This window comes from Sus scrofa, chromosome X, assembly GCF_000003025.6.
Source record: "Sus scrofa isolate TJ Tabasco breed Duroc chromosome X, Sscrofa11.1, whole genome shotgun sequence".
NCBI classification, from domain to species: domain Eukaryota; kingdom Metazoa; phylum Chordata; class Mammalia; order Artiodactyla; family Suidae; genus Sus; species Sus scrofa.
Genome location: NC_010461.5, coordinates 27,235,163 through 27,251,681, shown reverse-complemented (window position 1 = coordinate 27,251,681; position 16,519 = coordinate 27,235,163). Strand labels below are relative to the sequence as shown.

At 37.5% G+C, this 16,519-nt stretch overlaps 1 protein-coding gene across 18 annotated transcripts in view; it reads left to right on the top strand.

The window, feature by feature from the left end:
- Positions 1 to 16,519, top strand: part of DMD (dystrophin) — a 2,622,506-nt gene that overhangs the window by 2,399,047 nt on the left and 206,940 nt on the right. For all 18 annotated transcript variants that reach the window (XM_021079543.1, XM_021079551.1, XM_021079550.1 and 15 more), the window contains 1 exon segment: positions 10,787 to 10,847. In XM_021079543.1, the coding sequence (XP_020935202.1) occupies positions 10,787 to 10,847 (61 nt within the window).

Genomic DNA, 16,519 nt, shown 5'->3' with positions numbered 1-16,519 from the left:
CATCTGGTAGGAATCTAGCAGGGAATGCTTCTGATTACTTAGCCCTTGATTTCACTTGGCAAGGCATGTTCAGTGATGAGAATCAGGTTCTCCCTTCTACCTAGCCATTCTCATATGATGACTATCCCCCTTTCCAGTTTTACATGTAGCCTCCTTATAGCCCTTTTGTCTAGAAAAGGGATTTCTTATGTATGTATAGTGAATATAAATATAGGTTTTAGAGAGTGCTAATGTTTTAATGAGCTAGAAGTAAGCAGACAAGAGAGAGAATAATTGAAGGATTAGTCAACATGGGGGCAGTTTGACTTGAAAGAGAAAATCTGAGCAGGAAATGTCTAGGAGAAAATTAGAAAAGAAATGTAATGGACTGATCTCATTTATGATGTCAGTTAAGGACAGTGGGATTTAGTCTCAAAAGGTAAAAAGTGAGAGTTTATGTTGTAGAACTTGACTTTGACCAGCTGTCAAGGACAAGAGACTAATGCAAAAGACTTGGGCCAGGCCATCTGGTATTGGGAGAAGAGGGAAAGTTTTGAAACCAAATCCCCAGTTACTCCTGGAGCCCAACACAGAAGCTCACTAGGACCATTGCAATCTCAGGTCAAAATAAAAGACAACAAGGCTTAGGTATTAGATAGGACAGGTCGGATAATTCCTTTAACATGAACTACCCGTACCTATCTAAACAGAAAAAAAAAAGGTGATTAAGTTTGGGAATATGAAATTTAATTTAAAAATCAGAACTAAACATGGAAGTTAAAATGAAACTCTTGTTTTATTTCTTCCTAAAAATATTTAGTTCTTTGTTTGGAGCTCCTAAGTAATACTAATATAGAATGATAATACACAGTTGATTTTTGTAGTTGACACCAGCATCAGGATGCCAAAGGGAAAATCTGTCTCCTTTCAAGTTGTACAACTCTGGGAACTGCATAAAATTTTTGAAATTTTTTTTAATTGTAATCAATTGTTATTTCCCCAATACATTTTTTTCTACTGTACAGCATGGTGACCCAGTTACACATACATGTATACATTCTTTTTTCTCACATTATCATGCTCCATTGTAAGTGACTAGACATAGTTCCCAGTGCTACACAGCAGGATCTCATTGCTAATCCATTCCAAAGACAATTATTTGTATCTATTAACCCCAACCTTACCAATCCATCCCACTTCCTTCCCCTCCCCCTTGGCAACTGCATAAAATTTTTGAAGGGTCAGAAAATGGCTGGAAAAGAAGGAAGAGGGATAATATAGTAGAGTTGTTTCCTAAGCCCATGCTTTGGTGGTTAACAGTGAGTTTAACTCTAGAACCGTAGGGTCTCTTGCTCTCATTTACCTGGTTATCCTGTGGTTCCTCACACTGACAGTAAGTTAGTTAATGGAAGAAAGATCCTGTATGTTAATCATGATGATGATAATAACAGGGGTAGGAATAGGAATACAAAAAAATATTGAGCACATTTTGCTCTTAACACTGAGGAAACCTCTCATGTGGATTAACCTGTTTAATCCTCATAACAATCCTGTAAAATAAGGATTATTTTTGTTTCCATTTCACAGAAGAGAAAATTGAGACTGGAGAAGTTTAATAACATGTTCAAGTTCAAATGCATACTTGTAACCATTATGGATTATCTGCTTCAGAGAAGGTGTTCTGGGGGCTAGTGAATGGCAACCCACAAGTCTCAACTGCAAAGACACAAGGGGATAATCTGCATTCATCTTTTAGATGACAATAGAGAAAGTAGCCAATTACAAAGCGGGGAGACTTGCTTTCAAATACTTTTCTGTAATCTCTTTGATGTTCTTTCTTCTCTCTCTCCCCCTCCCCTGCCCCCACACTTTCTCCCCTCCTGTATCCATCCTTCTCTCTCTCCTCATATATGAGAGTAGAAAGCTTACCTTTTCATACTTATCATATAGGTCAACTACAGTTCAGGTGATCTAAAGTTTGGATGGGGAGCTCTGCTCCAGGCTGCAGGTTGGCTAGGTTTGATCTGCAAGTTGGCTGCCAGATCAGTTAAGATTTGTGCTGGGTTCTGAGGCCAGGCTGAAGGATCAGAGGCCATCTGGTGCATGTTCTCATGGCCAGTCACCAGAACATAAGATGACAAGCTTCTGGTCCTGTCATGTATGCTAAAGCCTCATGGTCGAAGCAAGTCACATGGTCAAACCCAAGCTCACAGGACTAGGAAGCACACTCTGCCAGCCACATGGCTATGACTAAGGTATAGGTGTTTAACTCTTTTATAATGAAGTAAAGAATCTAACCCAGAATTGAATCTCTCCCACCTTCTTATTGCTTTAATTACTGCCATAGCCTTAGCTCTTTCTCATTCTTATCTTGCTTTCTAAATGGATGTGCATCCCATCTAATTCATTTGGTTTTTAATATTTGAGTTGCTCCTGACTGGCTCAGGTTTCAAATTTTACTTTCCTTGAAATTTCCCTGATGCCTAATACAATACCATTCACATGGAGAGCATTCAACAAATGGTGTTCACTTCCTGCTGTCTTTTAAAAGCACATCTGGAGAGACACTAAAGGCACCTGGCAATATTCCACTGACTTGTTAAGTAACCTGGCTAACCCAGATGGCTCAAAGACCATAGCCATCTTTACTTGGAGCAGTTTTATGGTAATACAGTCAAGCAATTCTGTTCAAAATTCAGAAATTCCATGAGTCAGTCACAGCTCAATTTATATAGGCACCTCCCCTTCTATATCTGGCCTTATGAGTCTTGATTTCTTTCTTACTACCCTAATAATCACAATGTGGTTCTTGCAGTTTTGTATAAGTGGGTTTAAAGGAGCTTTTCTCTTGAGTCATACTACCAAATATTGGTTATTAGACTTTGTGGGAATGTGCAGCCAGCAGCACTGGATATTAGAGATATTGTTTACAACTCAGTCACCTTGCCAAGCAGTTTAGAATGAACCCTCAATGACTTCCCAGATCCAATGTAAGCCTAATATTCTAAATGACTTGGCCATCTACTGTCAAATCCTATGGTGCAATATTCTGTTCACCATGCACAATGGTCTCTGAGCTCTGTGTTATCTGTCTGACAGCTCATATAATATTTACAGGTTGTTATTCGTGAGGAATTTTAGTTAGCCATAAAGATTTTCACAGCTATGGCAGACATTAGAGGTCTCATTCATCACTCTTGTGACCTTCCCCTCTGGAATGTAGCCCATCTGTCTCTGCTGTTGAAATCTTTATGGAAAATCTGCCCATCTTTGAAAGTTTAGTAAGTGATCTTAAAGTTTTCATTGAATCTTTACTTTTGATAAATGATATAGACATAGAAAATACCATTCTTATTTTAATTTAATGTTTTGAAAAGTATTAAATTTAACTTGGCCTTTCATTGAAATGACAGAAAACTTACTCTAGCTATGGGAACTATATGGATCATATCAAAAGAAAAGAGAAATCACACAGAAAGCAATTGCAGTGGGGGAAAATGATATATACATACATACACATTTGGCATTAACTCCATGAAAACTAAAACAATGTATTATGATCGTGATCATAACCTTAGGAAGTAAAAAAAGGTAGAAGTATTTCATGTAATTTAATGTTGTAAAGAAGACCCTAAACAAATTCCCTAAATAAACTAATCAAATGGGCTAGTTCACAGGACAGGAGAGAGGCATGACTAACACTCAGCTGTTTCCCCTCTGCATTTACATTATCCTCCTTTCATAAACAACCTCGCAAACGTTCAGTTAGGACCTAATCCTGCTACTTACCCTCTGTCTACCTCCTCCTTCAACTTCTGTGATCTGGTTCAGCCTTCATTGCTTTTATAAAATTGCCCTGTTGAGGTCACCATTGATCTTGTAACCAATACACATTTCTCTTCCATACCCCTAGTACATTGGAATCCACTGGAGTTCCTACTTCACCATCTGGCTGGCTTCTTATGTTTCATTCTACTTGATTTTAGTTTCTACATTGTCTTTCTTTGGCAGCTTTTCCCTTGCCACCACCATTTTGGTACATTCCCCAGGGTACAATTCTCTTTTAACAACCTTCTTTCCTCAAAGGGTCTGGCCATTTTTGTAGCTTCAGCTACCATATAATACTTGCTGTCTTGTTCTTTCACTTGAATTTCAGTTAAAAGACCCACCTTCAAAATGTTTTAACCTAAACACACAATTTATCTGAAATTCAGTTCTAGTTTATTTTTTCTGTCAATGAAATTCCCAGGTGCCTACTAAGTCTTGAAAGTATACAGACACCTGTAATTTCTCACTGTCAATGAACACCCAATTCACTCATGAACTACCTCCCCAAACTCCACTGTCCTACCTCTAATCCACTCTCTATAATACCATGAGAACAATCTTCTTATCTCTTCATTCTCATACTCCTCTGATTATAAAATAGCCTATGTCCCTCTACTTCCCATTGTATCATATATGAACAAATCTGTTCGTCATTCACAGTGGTGAGTAGTAGACAAATGGACTATCTAAAAATGAAGGGTCTGTTGGGAAGTTGCCATTGGTCTAAGCAGAGAGAGATGTAAAAAGAAATACCGTAAGTCTAGGCAGTTCAGATAATGTTCAGAGGCATTTCTCTCCCATACTTTATACTGTATGTGGTGTGTTAATAGTAGTTAAATGTGGACCCGAAGGTTAAAGACAGTTGCTGCCCAGCTAAGGCAGAAGATTGATTCTGGGATTACTATCATTCAGACAACATCCCATAGGTATGTGATTACAGACATTATTTGTACGGTGATTAACATTTTGCAAAGCAATTTCATATCCATTTTCTCATTTTATCCTGATAACATTTCAGTAAGAGTAATATCATTATTCCTATTTTGCATATAAGAAAAATAAGGCCCAGAGAGAAAACAAAACTTGCTTAAGATCATACATTGATGATGAAGTCAGACTCAAATCCAGTTCTTCCGAATATGTGTTCTGGACACCCTTATTGATCCAGATACCTCTCAAGATTCTAGCTGGGATTTGAGATAATGTGCTGAGTGTCTTTCTGAACTCAAAAAGTTTACCATCTATCATGGGAAGAGGGGATGTGAAAAGCATCTTCTCAAATAAGCCACTGTATCATCCATAACGTGCCTTAAGAATTATACCAACTAAATGTTATTAACCTATGGAAAGAGAATTTTCTCTTTCCACCTGGATCAATAAGACTAGTGTTGACATGAATGTAATTTGTATAATATGCCTTTGAAATGTTCATATCTTTTAATCAAGTAAATATACTTCTGGGAATTTTGCTTAAGAAAGTTAATGAAAATATGTGCAAAGATTTATTTACAAAGATGTTCATTGCAGCCTTACTTATACCAGTGAACAACTGGAAATAACCCTCAATATTCTAAAAGAGGGTATTTCTTCAATAAATCATGGTACATCCATTAATGGAATATTTAAAATGTAAGGTAGAAGAGATATGGGCAACCATAGATGGTTTGGGTGGGTGAGAGTGGTTCAGTTAAAATTATGTTTGGCTGACTGTAACAGGAAGGTCAAATAACAATGGCTTACACAGTGTAGGAGTATATAAATTTCTCACATAGAAATCCAGAGATAAATTGGAATCGCAATGACACCTTAGTCAGAACACAGATTTCTCATATCTTTTTCTCAGCCATTCTTAGTGCGTAGCTCCTATAGCATAAGTTGTCACTGTCCTGCCCTTTCCCCTCTGATCTTCACCATAGCCAGGCACACCAAAGTTAGGCTTCCAATCACTACATATACCTGTGACTCTGCCTTCAAGGCCTTCTTTGGCCACTGGAGCCTGCTCATCAGCACCAGGGGCAGGCCAGAAGTGATGGAAGTTAAAGATTCCCCATACTCCAGGAATAGCCTTCAAGCAATAGTAGATGAATACCTCATTCTCTTGCCACTGGGCAGTGTGAGGAATAACTCTTAAGTGTGTTCTACACTGAAGCTCCAGCTGCCCTGGGCCCCAGGTGCCCAAAGCAGTAATACAACCTTTTATAAGCTTTCCTCCCTTTCCTGTCTCAATTCCAGCTCTGCTGCCAGTGCTTTCTTTAATCACTGCTCAAACTACTTGCACTCACATCTTTGGCTCTGTCTGCTTCTGGGCAATTGCAGCCAAGATGGCTTCTGTTCACCTGGTTACTGTAACTCTGGCCATCATCACATCTATGTTCCAAGGCACAAGAAAGGTGATGGGAAAAGGGCAAAAGCTGCGTTTTGATTTTAAAAAACTTTTCCAGAAGCCTCACCCAAATATCCTCAATTGATATAAATGGCCCTTGGGAATATTGCTGTACCCAACAGTTAGAAATTCTGTTATTAAAGAAAAGGAGACCTGGTGGCAATTTTAAGTGCATTCCTTACTAGCGGCATGACTCATAGCTAGATTAGTTTACTGACCATTTTTGAGGGTAACTTTCTTTCTTTAGGTTTAACAGTGGAATAGCATGACTGCATAGGGTGTTTGGAAGGATTACTTTAGGAACGTATAGTGCATGGTACAGGGTAGACATGCAATATCTTTGTATTCTCCATTTCCTGAATCATATGACTTCAGTTTGAGTAATAAACCAAAATTAGGAACTAATGCTTACTGTCTTACAACCTTAGCCATGCCATTCTATGTGACCTTAACTGTATCATCATCTGCAAAATAAAAATAATAGTAATACCTACCTCGCAGGTCATTATGAGTATCAAATGTACTAGTTGAGGTCATGTTTCAGGCACAGAGCAAGTTTTCCTTTCTCCTCGCCCCCTCCCCATCACTCCCTCTGAATCAAGCATTCTCACTGGGACTGATATTGCCCTCAAAGAGGCAAAAATTGGTTCCTGGGGGATGCAGACATCTTATTCTTTTTATGTAAAGCACAGATATATAAATACATAAACAGATGTCTTTACAATGTATCTGCGCCATAGGGTGATTAGGGGCAAAAAAAATGTCTAAAAAGATATTTGGGGCACATAGTGGAAGAAAAGTCTAGAAACACTGCTCTGCAGTCAATTTTGATATGCTGTGTCCATAAAACCATTCCTGGAGTTTGCATACTTCTGAGGAGCAGTGCGCCCGTGGCTAGGCCATCCTCCCTAATGCCTTTTTCATAGCCCCATAGGTGAGGTTTCTATTTTATCAGTGAATGCTGTATTTTATTTATTTTCATAAACTGCCCCCACTTTTTTTTGACCCAACTATGTTATTAAACTCCAAATCCACCAAATGTAAGAAAAGTGGAAAGATTATGAATGCACGAGGGTCCGAATTCCAGAAAGTGCTTTTTTGGTGTGGTTTAAATAACATTAGCATTTTTTAAAATTTTCTGGTTAGGCCCCTGTGTCAATTAAAATATGGCCTAACACCAGGGTGCATCACTTGTCCCATTCTGTTCATCATGCATTCGAAAATGGTTGAAGTAAGAACTTCCCCTAAACAGTGGGGCTTGTGTTTGTGATTTTCAAAAACACCTTGGCCACAATATTGAATCCTGTCGCCTTGAGGGAGGGAAAGCATTTGAAGGTAGAACTGCTACCCTTTCTTGCTCTTAATAGCAAACTGCGTCTGTAATGCAAGGGGAAATTTAGAGGTTGGTTTTCGAAAAATAAACTCATGTGTAGTTTGCTATTTAAATTCAGTAGACAATACCCCACAGTGCTGCTGCCATATGATAATGGATGATTTTTACACTTGAGAATCTGAATCACAAAGCTGCATTGGAATTACACTTAGTGGTTATAGAAACATGTATGTGAGAAAATACCAAAGGACAGCAGAGTGTCATATAAAAATTATTTGCCAATAAATCTGCTTTTGATGGGCTACTAAAAATGGACACATCAGGCATAAGAGATGTGTGTGTCTGTCTATCACGTAGGCTAGCTTTGTGAAGTATGACAAGCTTCCACTGGCACACTGAGATAAGAAACAGCTGTTGTTGGCATTGGCATTCCTGCAAGAAATAAAATGATAGTTCTGGGACACACTTGGGAGAGTTACCATATATTTGGTCAACTTTCGAATGTATGCAAAACCAGAATCATGCGGCAGCCCCAAGCAAAATTTCCAACCACCCTTTAACCATCACCTGAGGAGCTGTGACTCCAGTCACATAGAACCATCATCCAATTGTGTGTTGTTTCTAAAGCAAGTAGTTCCAGTGTGTGTGTCTGTGGCAGGAATGGGGGCAGGAGGGGAATGGCGGAAGGCTGTTGTTATTTTTCTTTTTTATTGCATCAAGGACAATTTTTTAGCATAAAATTTTAGACTTTCAAATGACTGCAAAGCAGTTGCTTAGATCCATTTATAAACTGCAAGTCAAAAGGGGAAAAACATCTTTCAGCAAAAAAATTCACTGAATCTCACTGTTGGATCTGTTCAATAATTACCCATAAAGACAAAAGACCTTTACTTTAAAAAGTCAAAAATTAACAATTTTCATGTATAATATATATACTCTATAAAAATTAATGATGAAAAACTCCAGTTACAAAGTAGGCTCAAAACTTCATATTGATATGGAACTTACAATTTTTTGGAGTTTTTAAATTAAATCTGTTAAGCTCCATAATTCAAGCATATTTTGATTACTTCTCTGGCATTTTTTTGGGAATTTCTTTTTCCATTTAATGTTTAATAATGCAAAGTCAACTGTAGAAACCTGTTTAGGAGGTCTGGCTACTAGTTCAGCTGGGTACCATCCCTTTTCCTGTTTCTTAGTGGATTTTCTGCTTGAAGGTTGTTCTGTTCAGACAAAGCACCCCAAGCCAGTTGGGCAGCCAGTAGACCACTTCTCTCTGAGAGATGCCTAGGAGTAAGGTAGGATATGCAAACAGACTCTTCCACTACCAGAGGACTTACCCAGCATCTTCTGAATCAGAAAGACTTTCCAGACCATTAGAATGATAAAGAACTGGAGAAAGACAATGAAAGAAATTGTGGGGTTCAGTCCATTAAAAAAAAAAAAAAAAAAACACCATTTTTTCTCCGTTTAGCCATTCAGACTTGGTTATACAGCCAGTGAGGACTGGGTCAAATGCTCTCTGGAGTTTCCTTCCTTCTGTAGTGCTGTGGTTTCAAGAAGAGGGCATGCTGAACAAGCAGAAACTATGATTTCTGGCTGCCGCCATGTGTCCTGCTAGAGAGGACTTGTGTTTTTAGATTTCTGTAACATCAGACTCTGTGCAGGCAGGTCAGGGAGTTCAGTTTAAGTTCTCAAATCAAGTCTTACTACTCTGCAAATGAATCTGTTAAAGAGAGCTGTATCCTATAGAAGGAAAATGGACAGGAGGAAAGGTGGGTAGAGAATGACAAAGGCTGAGGATAGAAGAATAGAAAAAGGACAGAGAGTTTGAAGGCAAGAGACTGCTCTGAAACAGCAGATAAATGTCTTTTTTCTCGATATGAAAAAATCTGTCTAACAAAATAAAACGAGGTAATTAGCAGCTAAATACAAATTCATGTCCTATATCTTTTAAATGACATATCGCCAAGGTACAAAGCAGCATGTCCGGCTGAAAGTTGGGTGATTTGATCCCTCTATTACTGTATATAAAACAAAGGATCTGTGGTTTCATTACCCTTAAATTGTCTGGCAGTGGGCAAAGTTTTATTAGAAGCTGTTCTTTCACATTATACAGTGTAGTCAAGGATATATTAGCTTTGATGTTTTCTTACATCTCAATACACTGTGGAGTGAATTTACTGTGAGACTAATTTAGAAGGAAGCTTTTCATAGGAGGAAATAATGGTCAATATCAGCTGTCCTTCAAATTATAAGCAGAATGAAAATTCAGGGGAAAAATGGACATACACATAAAATTGCTAGGTATTAATAATAATGCTTCTTATATTTATATTCTTGATATTATTCTAGGTTTCAAAAACTCCAGTTTCTTAAAAGTTTGTTGAGGAAGAAGATTTTATTGTTAAGGAAATGGTCTTCTGTCTCCTAACATGATTCCTTTGTCTTCAAGAAACAAAAAAGCCCATCCAATTAAACAGTATATAAAAGGCATTTTTGGAGCTCGACTTTGGAAAAGGAAAAAAAAAAAAAACCTCTACAACCTAAGCATTTAAAATGTAATTGATTTGACTGATACACGATAAGTTGTTAGAAAATGAATTCCCCGTATGTGAAATTGAATTTCACCTATAGGATTCATCATTCATCACAAAAGTTTTTATTACACTCTGGTATTGGGTGCAATTCTTTCACTTTTGATTATCTTTTCTAACAAGATCATGCTGGTCAGCTGACATTTGGGGGCATCAATTAAATATATAATTGGTAAATGAAATTGGATTCTCTTTGAACCAAATAAATAGAAAAACAAGCATATCAGAGTGATAAGGGGAGTACTTTAGCTTCAATAACTTAGAATGTAAATATATCGCAGAGGGATGTTTCAGCTGCTAAACTAATAAACCCAGTCAATCAAACAGTAAAAGATCTTGAGAAGCAGCAACAGGAAGTATTATATGAAAATCATCCAATGGAGACACGTAAGAGAAAACTCATCAGTTTTCTTATCTGCTCTATAGGTTTAGCAGTGGAACTTTTTTTTTTTCTTTGCATTTATCTTTGTGCCTGAATGAGTTCAATTTCACTTAGATTAGGACAGAACTTCAGAACAGCAGGTTAATCCGTCCTGTCTTCATGGGCAAGTGAACAAACAGACCAATATCAGTGTAAAATTGTAATTCTGGAGATTAATGTTGTCTTTCTTGTTTGTTGTGAACTTGACCTCTTTGCCTTTCTTTTTTTTTTTTTACCTTTTTCAGCTTCTGTCCAAGGTCCCTGGGAGAGAGCCATCTCACCAAACAAAGTGCCCTACTATATCAAGTAAGTTTGAAAGCATTGCATTCTTAAAGAAGCATTTATTGTGGCTAATCTCCATATTTACAGACGAATTAATTTTTAAAACTCGACATTACCCTGGCCTACAATACCTATTTCTTTTCTCCCCAAGAAAGCCTGGATGGGCAACTCATGCTAAAATTTAGCACTAAAGATTTGCTTTAGGAAAAATCCATTTAATGAAGCATATATGTTATGTTTCATGACTGGAGGCGATGTGGATTTTCCACAATAGAACAAAAATCTGCTGATACTATGGATAGTGGGAATGAATATTTACAAGAATAATTTTATTTATTTAGAGCTTTCCCCACATTTCTTCTTTAGACAAAGATGGAAAGTTTTTGCAGCTATATGTACAGAAACTGTTTTAGGTGAATAAATACTTTATGTACCCAAAAGGGAGTCAGTTGCAGTTCCAGAATTGTGGAGCTGAGATGTTCATTCTTGATACATAGCACTTGGCATTTTTCACATAACAACAACAAAAATAATACTGTTTTCTGGGGCCATTTGTGTCATTCAGAGGAATACAGGTGCTTAGAAGCAGCTTCTGCAACATGCTACATCACATACAGATTTTGATACATTTGGTCATCCTGGAAGAGAAAGGAGAGAGATTATTGAATTATTATGATACCTTAACAGTTTCTCATCACTTGTGCAGCTGAGTCCAACTGAAATTTAAGTTTGAGTAGACTACTTCAACAATAATGTAAATTAATTGCATTCATGAAATAGTCTTCAGTACCAATGAAAGTCTTTGAAGTTGCTTCCACCATGAGTCTAACTAAAAATATTGAATGTTTTCCCATTTTTTTCAGCCTGCCATCTTTTATTGAGTCTGTTCTTTTTCTTCCACTGCCCATCAATTCTTCATAATTCAGTTCTAAAGCAATAACAGCAGTCCTAGATCTTCATTACTGGAGTTCTCAAGAAATTTGATTTCATGCCTCAATTTTGTTAACTCAGAAGAATGGGGGTGAGGGGACTTTTTTGGCTCTTCAAGGAAAAATACATCCTTTAGAACAGGTTGTCTTATTAAGTTTTTCCAGACAAAGTCTCTCTTCACTTTTAAAATTATCCTTCAATATCTTTTTATCCTGCTTTTGAATTTTCTTAATTTTATTATTTTGGTAGTATGTAATTATTTAGTCACTCTAAAGTATATGGTTCAATACCTATTTAAAATAACCTGTTTTCTTAAATAATATATTGATTTAGACATGTACTATATTGCTTTACATCCACTATATATTTCATGGAATCATTTTCTACAGATTCTTCCCAGTCATCTTCTACATTAGTTTTCCATTCAAGAGTTTGTTTTTTTCTTTTGGCCACGCTCACAGCATGTGGAAGTTCCCAGGCCAGGGATCAAATCTGCACCACAGCAGCAACCTGAGCCACTGCAGTGACAACGCTGGATCCTTAATCCACTGCACCACAAGAGAATTCCCCATTTAAGAGTTTTTAACCACACATTTCCAGCTGTAAAAACAAATGTCTTCTCTGGATATATTTTAACATTTTTATAATGTTTCCTTTTCGATGCTGAGGTTAACTCATCCTCTAAATAACAAGAGGTTTCTACACCAGTAGCACGGTTCCAGTTAGTTGTTGGGTCGTGCTCTCATCCTTGAGGTTATAAGTCATTAACAGCATCTTCTGCTCTAGATTGCAAATCAGACAGTGTTTATGCCTGTATCCTGACACCAGCTTTTCATATGATGCTAAGAATCTTGATTTTGAGACTTCAAACTCCATGTTTGTCTAGTCTATTAGTCTATAGCATACATCATTGTTACAGTCTTCATATTCCCTCTCCCTTGGGGCCCTCTTATTCCTGCCAACATCTCTTTCAGGTTATTTGATTACAGCTTTCATTACCACTGAAAAAATAATCACCAACAATGTTCAACCTGTTACAACTGCCTTTTCCACTTTCTGCCATTTTGTAGTTTTTTGGCCTACTGTCAAACTCATGAAATTTTCAATATAATAGCCTTTAACCAGCTGCTGCATTCTGTTAGGATTTCTTTCACCTTTTTATGTTGCATAGTCCCATATGGGTAAACCAAACAGAGCCAAGAGCTGGGATTCTCTTGCTTTCTTAATGAGTTAGAAAATTATTCTTCTATGTTTGGACCGTCAAAAGAATTTAGGAATCCCAAACTTGCATGCAGTATGTTTTTATAGAGATGACATAATAAGAGCATAAGAAATAGCACACTGGGTCAGACCAACAGGGCACATAGCCCAGAACTCTGTCCCAGATGTAGGCACCAATGCCTGTTTTGTCACTTAACCTGATAATTTGCAGTCCAAAGAAATTAGGATGCATCATGACCATTTCTTAATGAATTCTTAAATTAATTGGTATTAAGTATATCCACTGATTTCTTAAACTTTCCCCAGTCTCCACTTCAGTCTTGTCCTAGAAATAATAAGTTCTTTAAACTTACTGATTTCTCTATAAATAAACATATATTTTAGTTTCTCTTTAATCTACATTCTTTAACCTCAAGAGACTGCCCCAATTAAGTGCTATGAAATTCAGTGCATACAATTATATTTACCCAGAATTGACTTTAATCTCTCATCCCCTCACTAACCTCTTTTCATTTTCATCTTCCCAGTCTGAGAAATTCTAATCCTTTTTAGGTTTTGAGTCTGTCCTTGAATGAAAGATAAATGGTCCCCTTGATCATCTTAGTTGCTTTTCCCTGGATCATTTCCAGCTCTCTTATATCTATCTTCCTTGGGATGCCGTGACTAGAATGGCCCAAATATTGGTTATTAAATTTGTTAGCATTGTCTCCAGCCTCTGCTAACTCATGAAGAAAGTAAATGCCCTTTGCTGTCTCCCATTGGTGCAGAAATGGAGAAACCAATTGCGGTCATAACCTGTTCTACATGTACTAGTCCTTGCTGAAGGGTGGTTTGTGGCAACTTTTCTGTAATACCAGATCAAGTGTTTGACCTTATATTTCTGCCAGCTGTCCCTTAGAAAGGATTAGATTTTTAGACAAGCTGGTACTTTCCTCCTTCAAAGACATTGCGGTTGCTAAATATTGAGAGGCATTCACTAATGAGACTTGGTGATAAGCCTGCTGACTCAGTCACCAGAAATGCATTTCATCAGGTTGCCTTCCTAAATATCTCAGAAGCATTTCACAAAAGAATGAAAAATTGGGTTCTGGGGAACATGCTAGTGGTTCAACACTTTTTTTACATGCAGTGCTCAAGAAACAATTCATGTCTATAGGAATGTCTGTCTTTTCCTGCTGGTTATTTTGGATATGGTATACATTGCTATAGGTGTCTAATGACCTTGATCTACCCTTCTCTCCATTCTCAATCCCAGACATATTTCTACAGCCACCTGTTATATCTGAGTTGCTCACAACTTGCTGGTGGTTCCTGCTTAACAAAATATGATATAAAACCTCTTTGGCTGAGTCCAATGGTCACTTCAGTCAACATTTCTTATTATTATTGCACTGTCTACTGCCAAATTTTCTGGTTGGAGCTCTGATTCTCCTGTATTCTTGTGGCTACCATTCCTATGGCTCTACTAGTACAAGTATTTGACTCTCCACATGGAATTGTGGCTATCTGCTGACACTTACCTTTTGGTGTTTGTGTTGTCTTGTATCCTGTTGGTTTATTCATAGTTAAACTGATGAATCTCATTCTGAGTCTGAGTACCTGGGCTTTCTAATTCCAGAAATATCTGAGTTTTGACACCATCTCCCTCCACACTGTATTGCCTCTATTGCTATTTTCTGGGCAGTTTTTCGGATTCCAAATCCCTCCCATATTTAAAGGATATCTTACCTTCATTTTTGCTCCAACTTCCTGTTATTTGTGCCAGGGGTTGCTCTGATTCAGGTTTTGGTTAGTTTATTGTTCCTTTGAGTTATTGACTACCATTTCAATACCTATATTTATGTAGAGAAGAAGCAGTGTATGTGTCAGCTTTAAAAGCAATCAATGTGCTAAATATCTCTGTTGGCCAGTTTGCAGTGGAAACATCTTCTGTGAATGAGCGTGGCTCTTATTATAAACACTGGATTATGAGATCCAGCTTAGAAAATATTCCCCCATGTATCATTCCTGATACCTTGCTATTCTAGGAGTGATTCTAATTTTCTGACGTTCTGTTTGAGCATTGATTAATATGGGCAAAGATTTTCTTAATTTCTCTTAAAGCATAATTTGGTGCTGTTTCTGTTAAGATCTTTCACATGTATATTCAGTTTCAAAATATACCTCTTAGTAACTGTGAAGACATTAGAAATAGCAGAAATAGTAAATACACCAGTCATCAGAAGTCTTAAAGTCTAGGAGTTCCTGTCATGGCTCAGCAGAAATGAGTCTGACTAGCATCCATATAGATACAGGTTTGATCCCTGGCCTAGCTCAGTGGGTTAAGGATCTGACGTTACCGTGAGCTATGGTGTAGGTTGCAAACATGGCTTAGATCTGGCATTGCTGTGGCTGTGGCTGTGGCTAGCAGCTGTAGCTCCAATTAGACCCCTTGCCTGGGAACTTCCATATGCTGCAAGTGCGGCCCTAAAAAGAGACGGTGGGGGGGGGAAGAAGACTTGAAGTCTAATTCCAGCTTTGCCATTTACTAGCTATTTGGCCAAAGGTAAGTCACTTACATTCTCTGAGCCTCAGTTTCCCCATCTGTCATCTAAAGGGTCTGGATCACATGATGTCACAGGTCATTTCTAGTCCTAACATTCCTTGATTTTATGAATGTTAACTCTGAAATAGAAATTATTTATAAGAGTTTTCCAGAGAACTGAAAATGAACTTTCATATCATCTGTGAGGATTGTTATTGCACCATCAACTTCATCAGGATAGGAAGAACAAATAATATTAAACTTTTTACTTAACTCTTTAGCACCATGGATAATAGGAAGTAGATGTAATAGAGAATCAGCTGTCCAATTTCAGCTGTCAGTCATTGAAGATACTGGAGAATATCTCTAGGTAATTAAATTTGTGAAATTGCTGCCAGAAGCCTGGAGCTCTGACTTTTCAAAAGGCTTTGTACACAAAGATAACCCAGAGGTCAGTCTTCTCTGCTGTGCTTTCTCCTCCACGGTTTGATGGTTCCAAAGATCACATTAGCCGAGTCTCATTAAACTCTGGAATCACAGTGAAGAAGTTTTCAGTAATGCATAATTGATAATAGATCATGAAAACAACTCAGTTTAAGATAATAAACTGAGAGAGAGGGAAAGAGATGTCACAGTACTATGCGGGGTACTGATTCTGGCTTTTGGTTTTGTAGACCTTGGTATCTTCCGTGTTTCATAAGGCTCCACATAAAGTCTCACAACCTTCTTTATAGCTTCATAAGCTGGTACATATAAGCTTGACTGAAAAAATAGACTCCATGAGTATAGGCTCTGTATCTCTTTTTCTAGTGTAGAGCCTCACAGAACTGCATGTTCTCAGTAGATATTTGAATGAATGAATGAACACAAACTGCAATTCCACATCCTTTATAGTTTCCTGACTCCTTTTACCTTCAAAAAAATTTCCTAATGTCTGTGTATCAAGTTAGATCTACCACCCAAATGTGTTTCTCATATCCTCTAGATATCAACTTTAATATTATAAAGTGTGCTGAGTCTT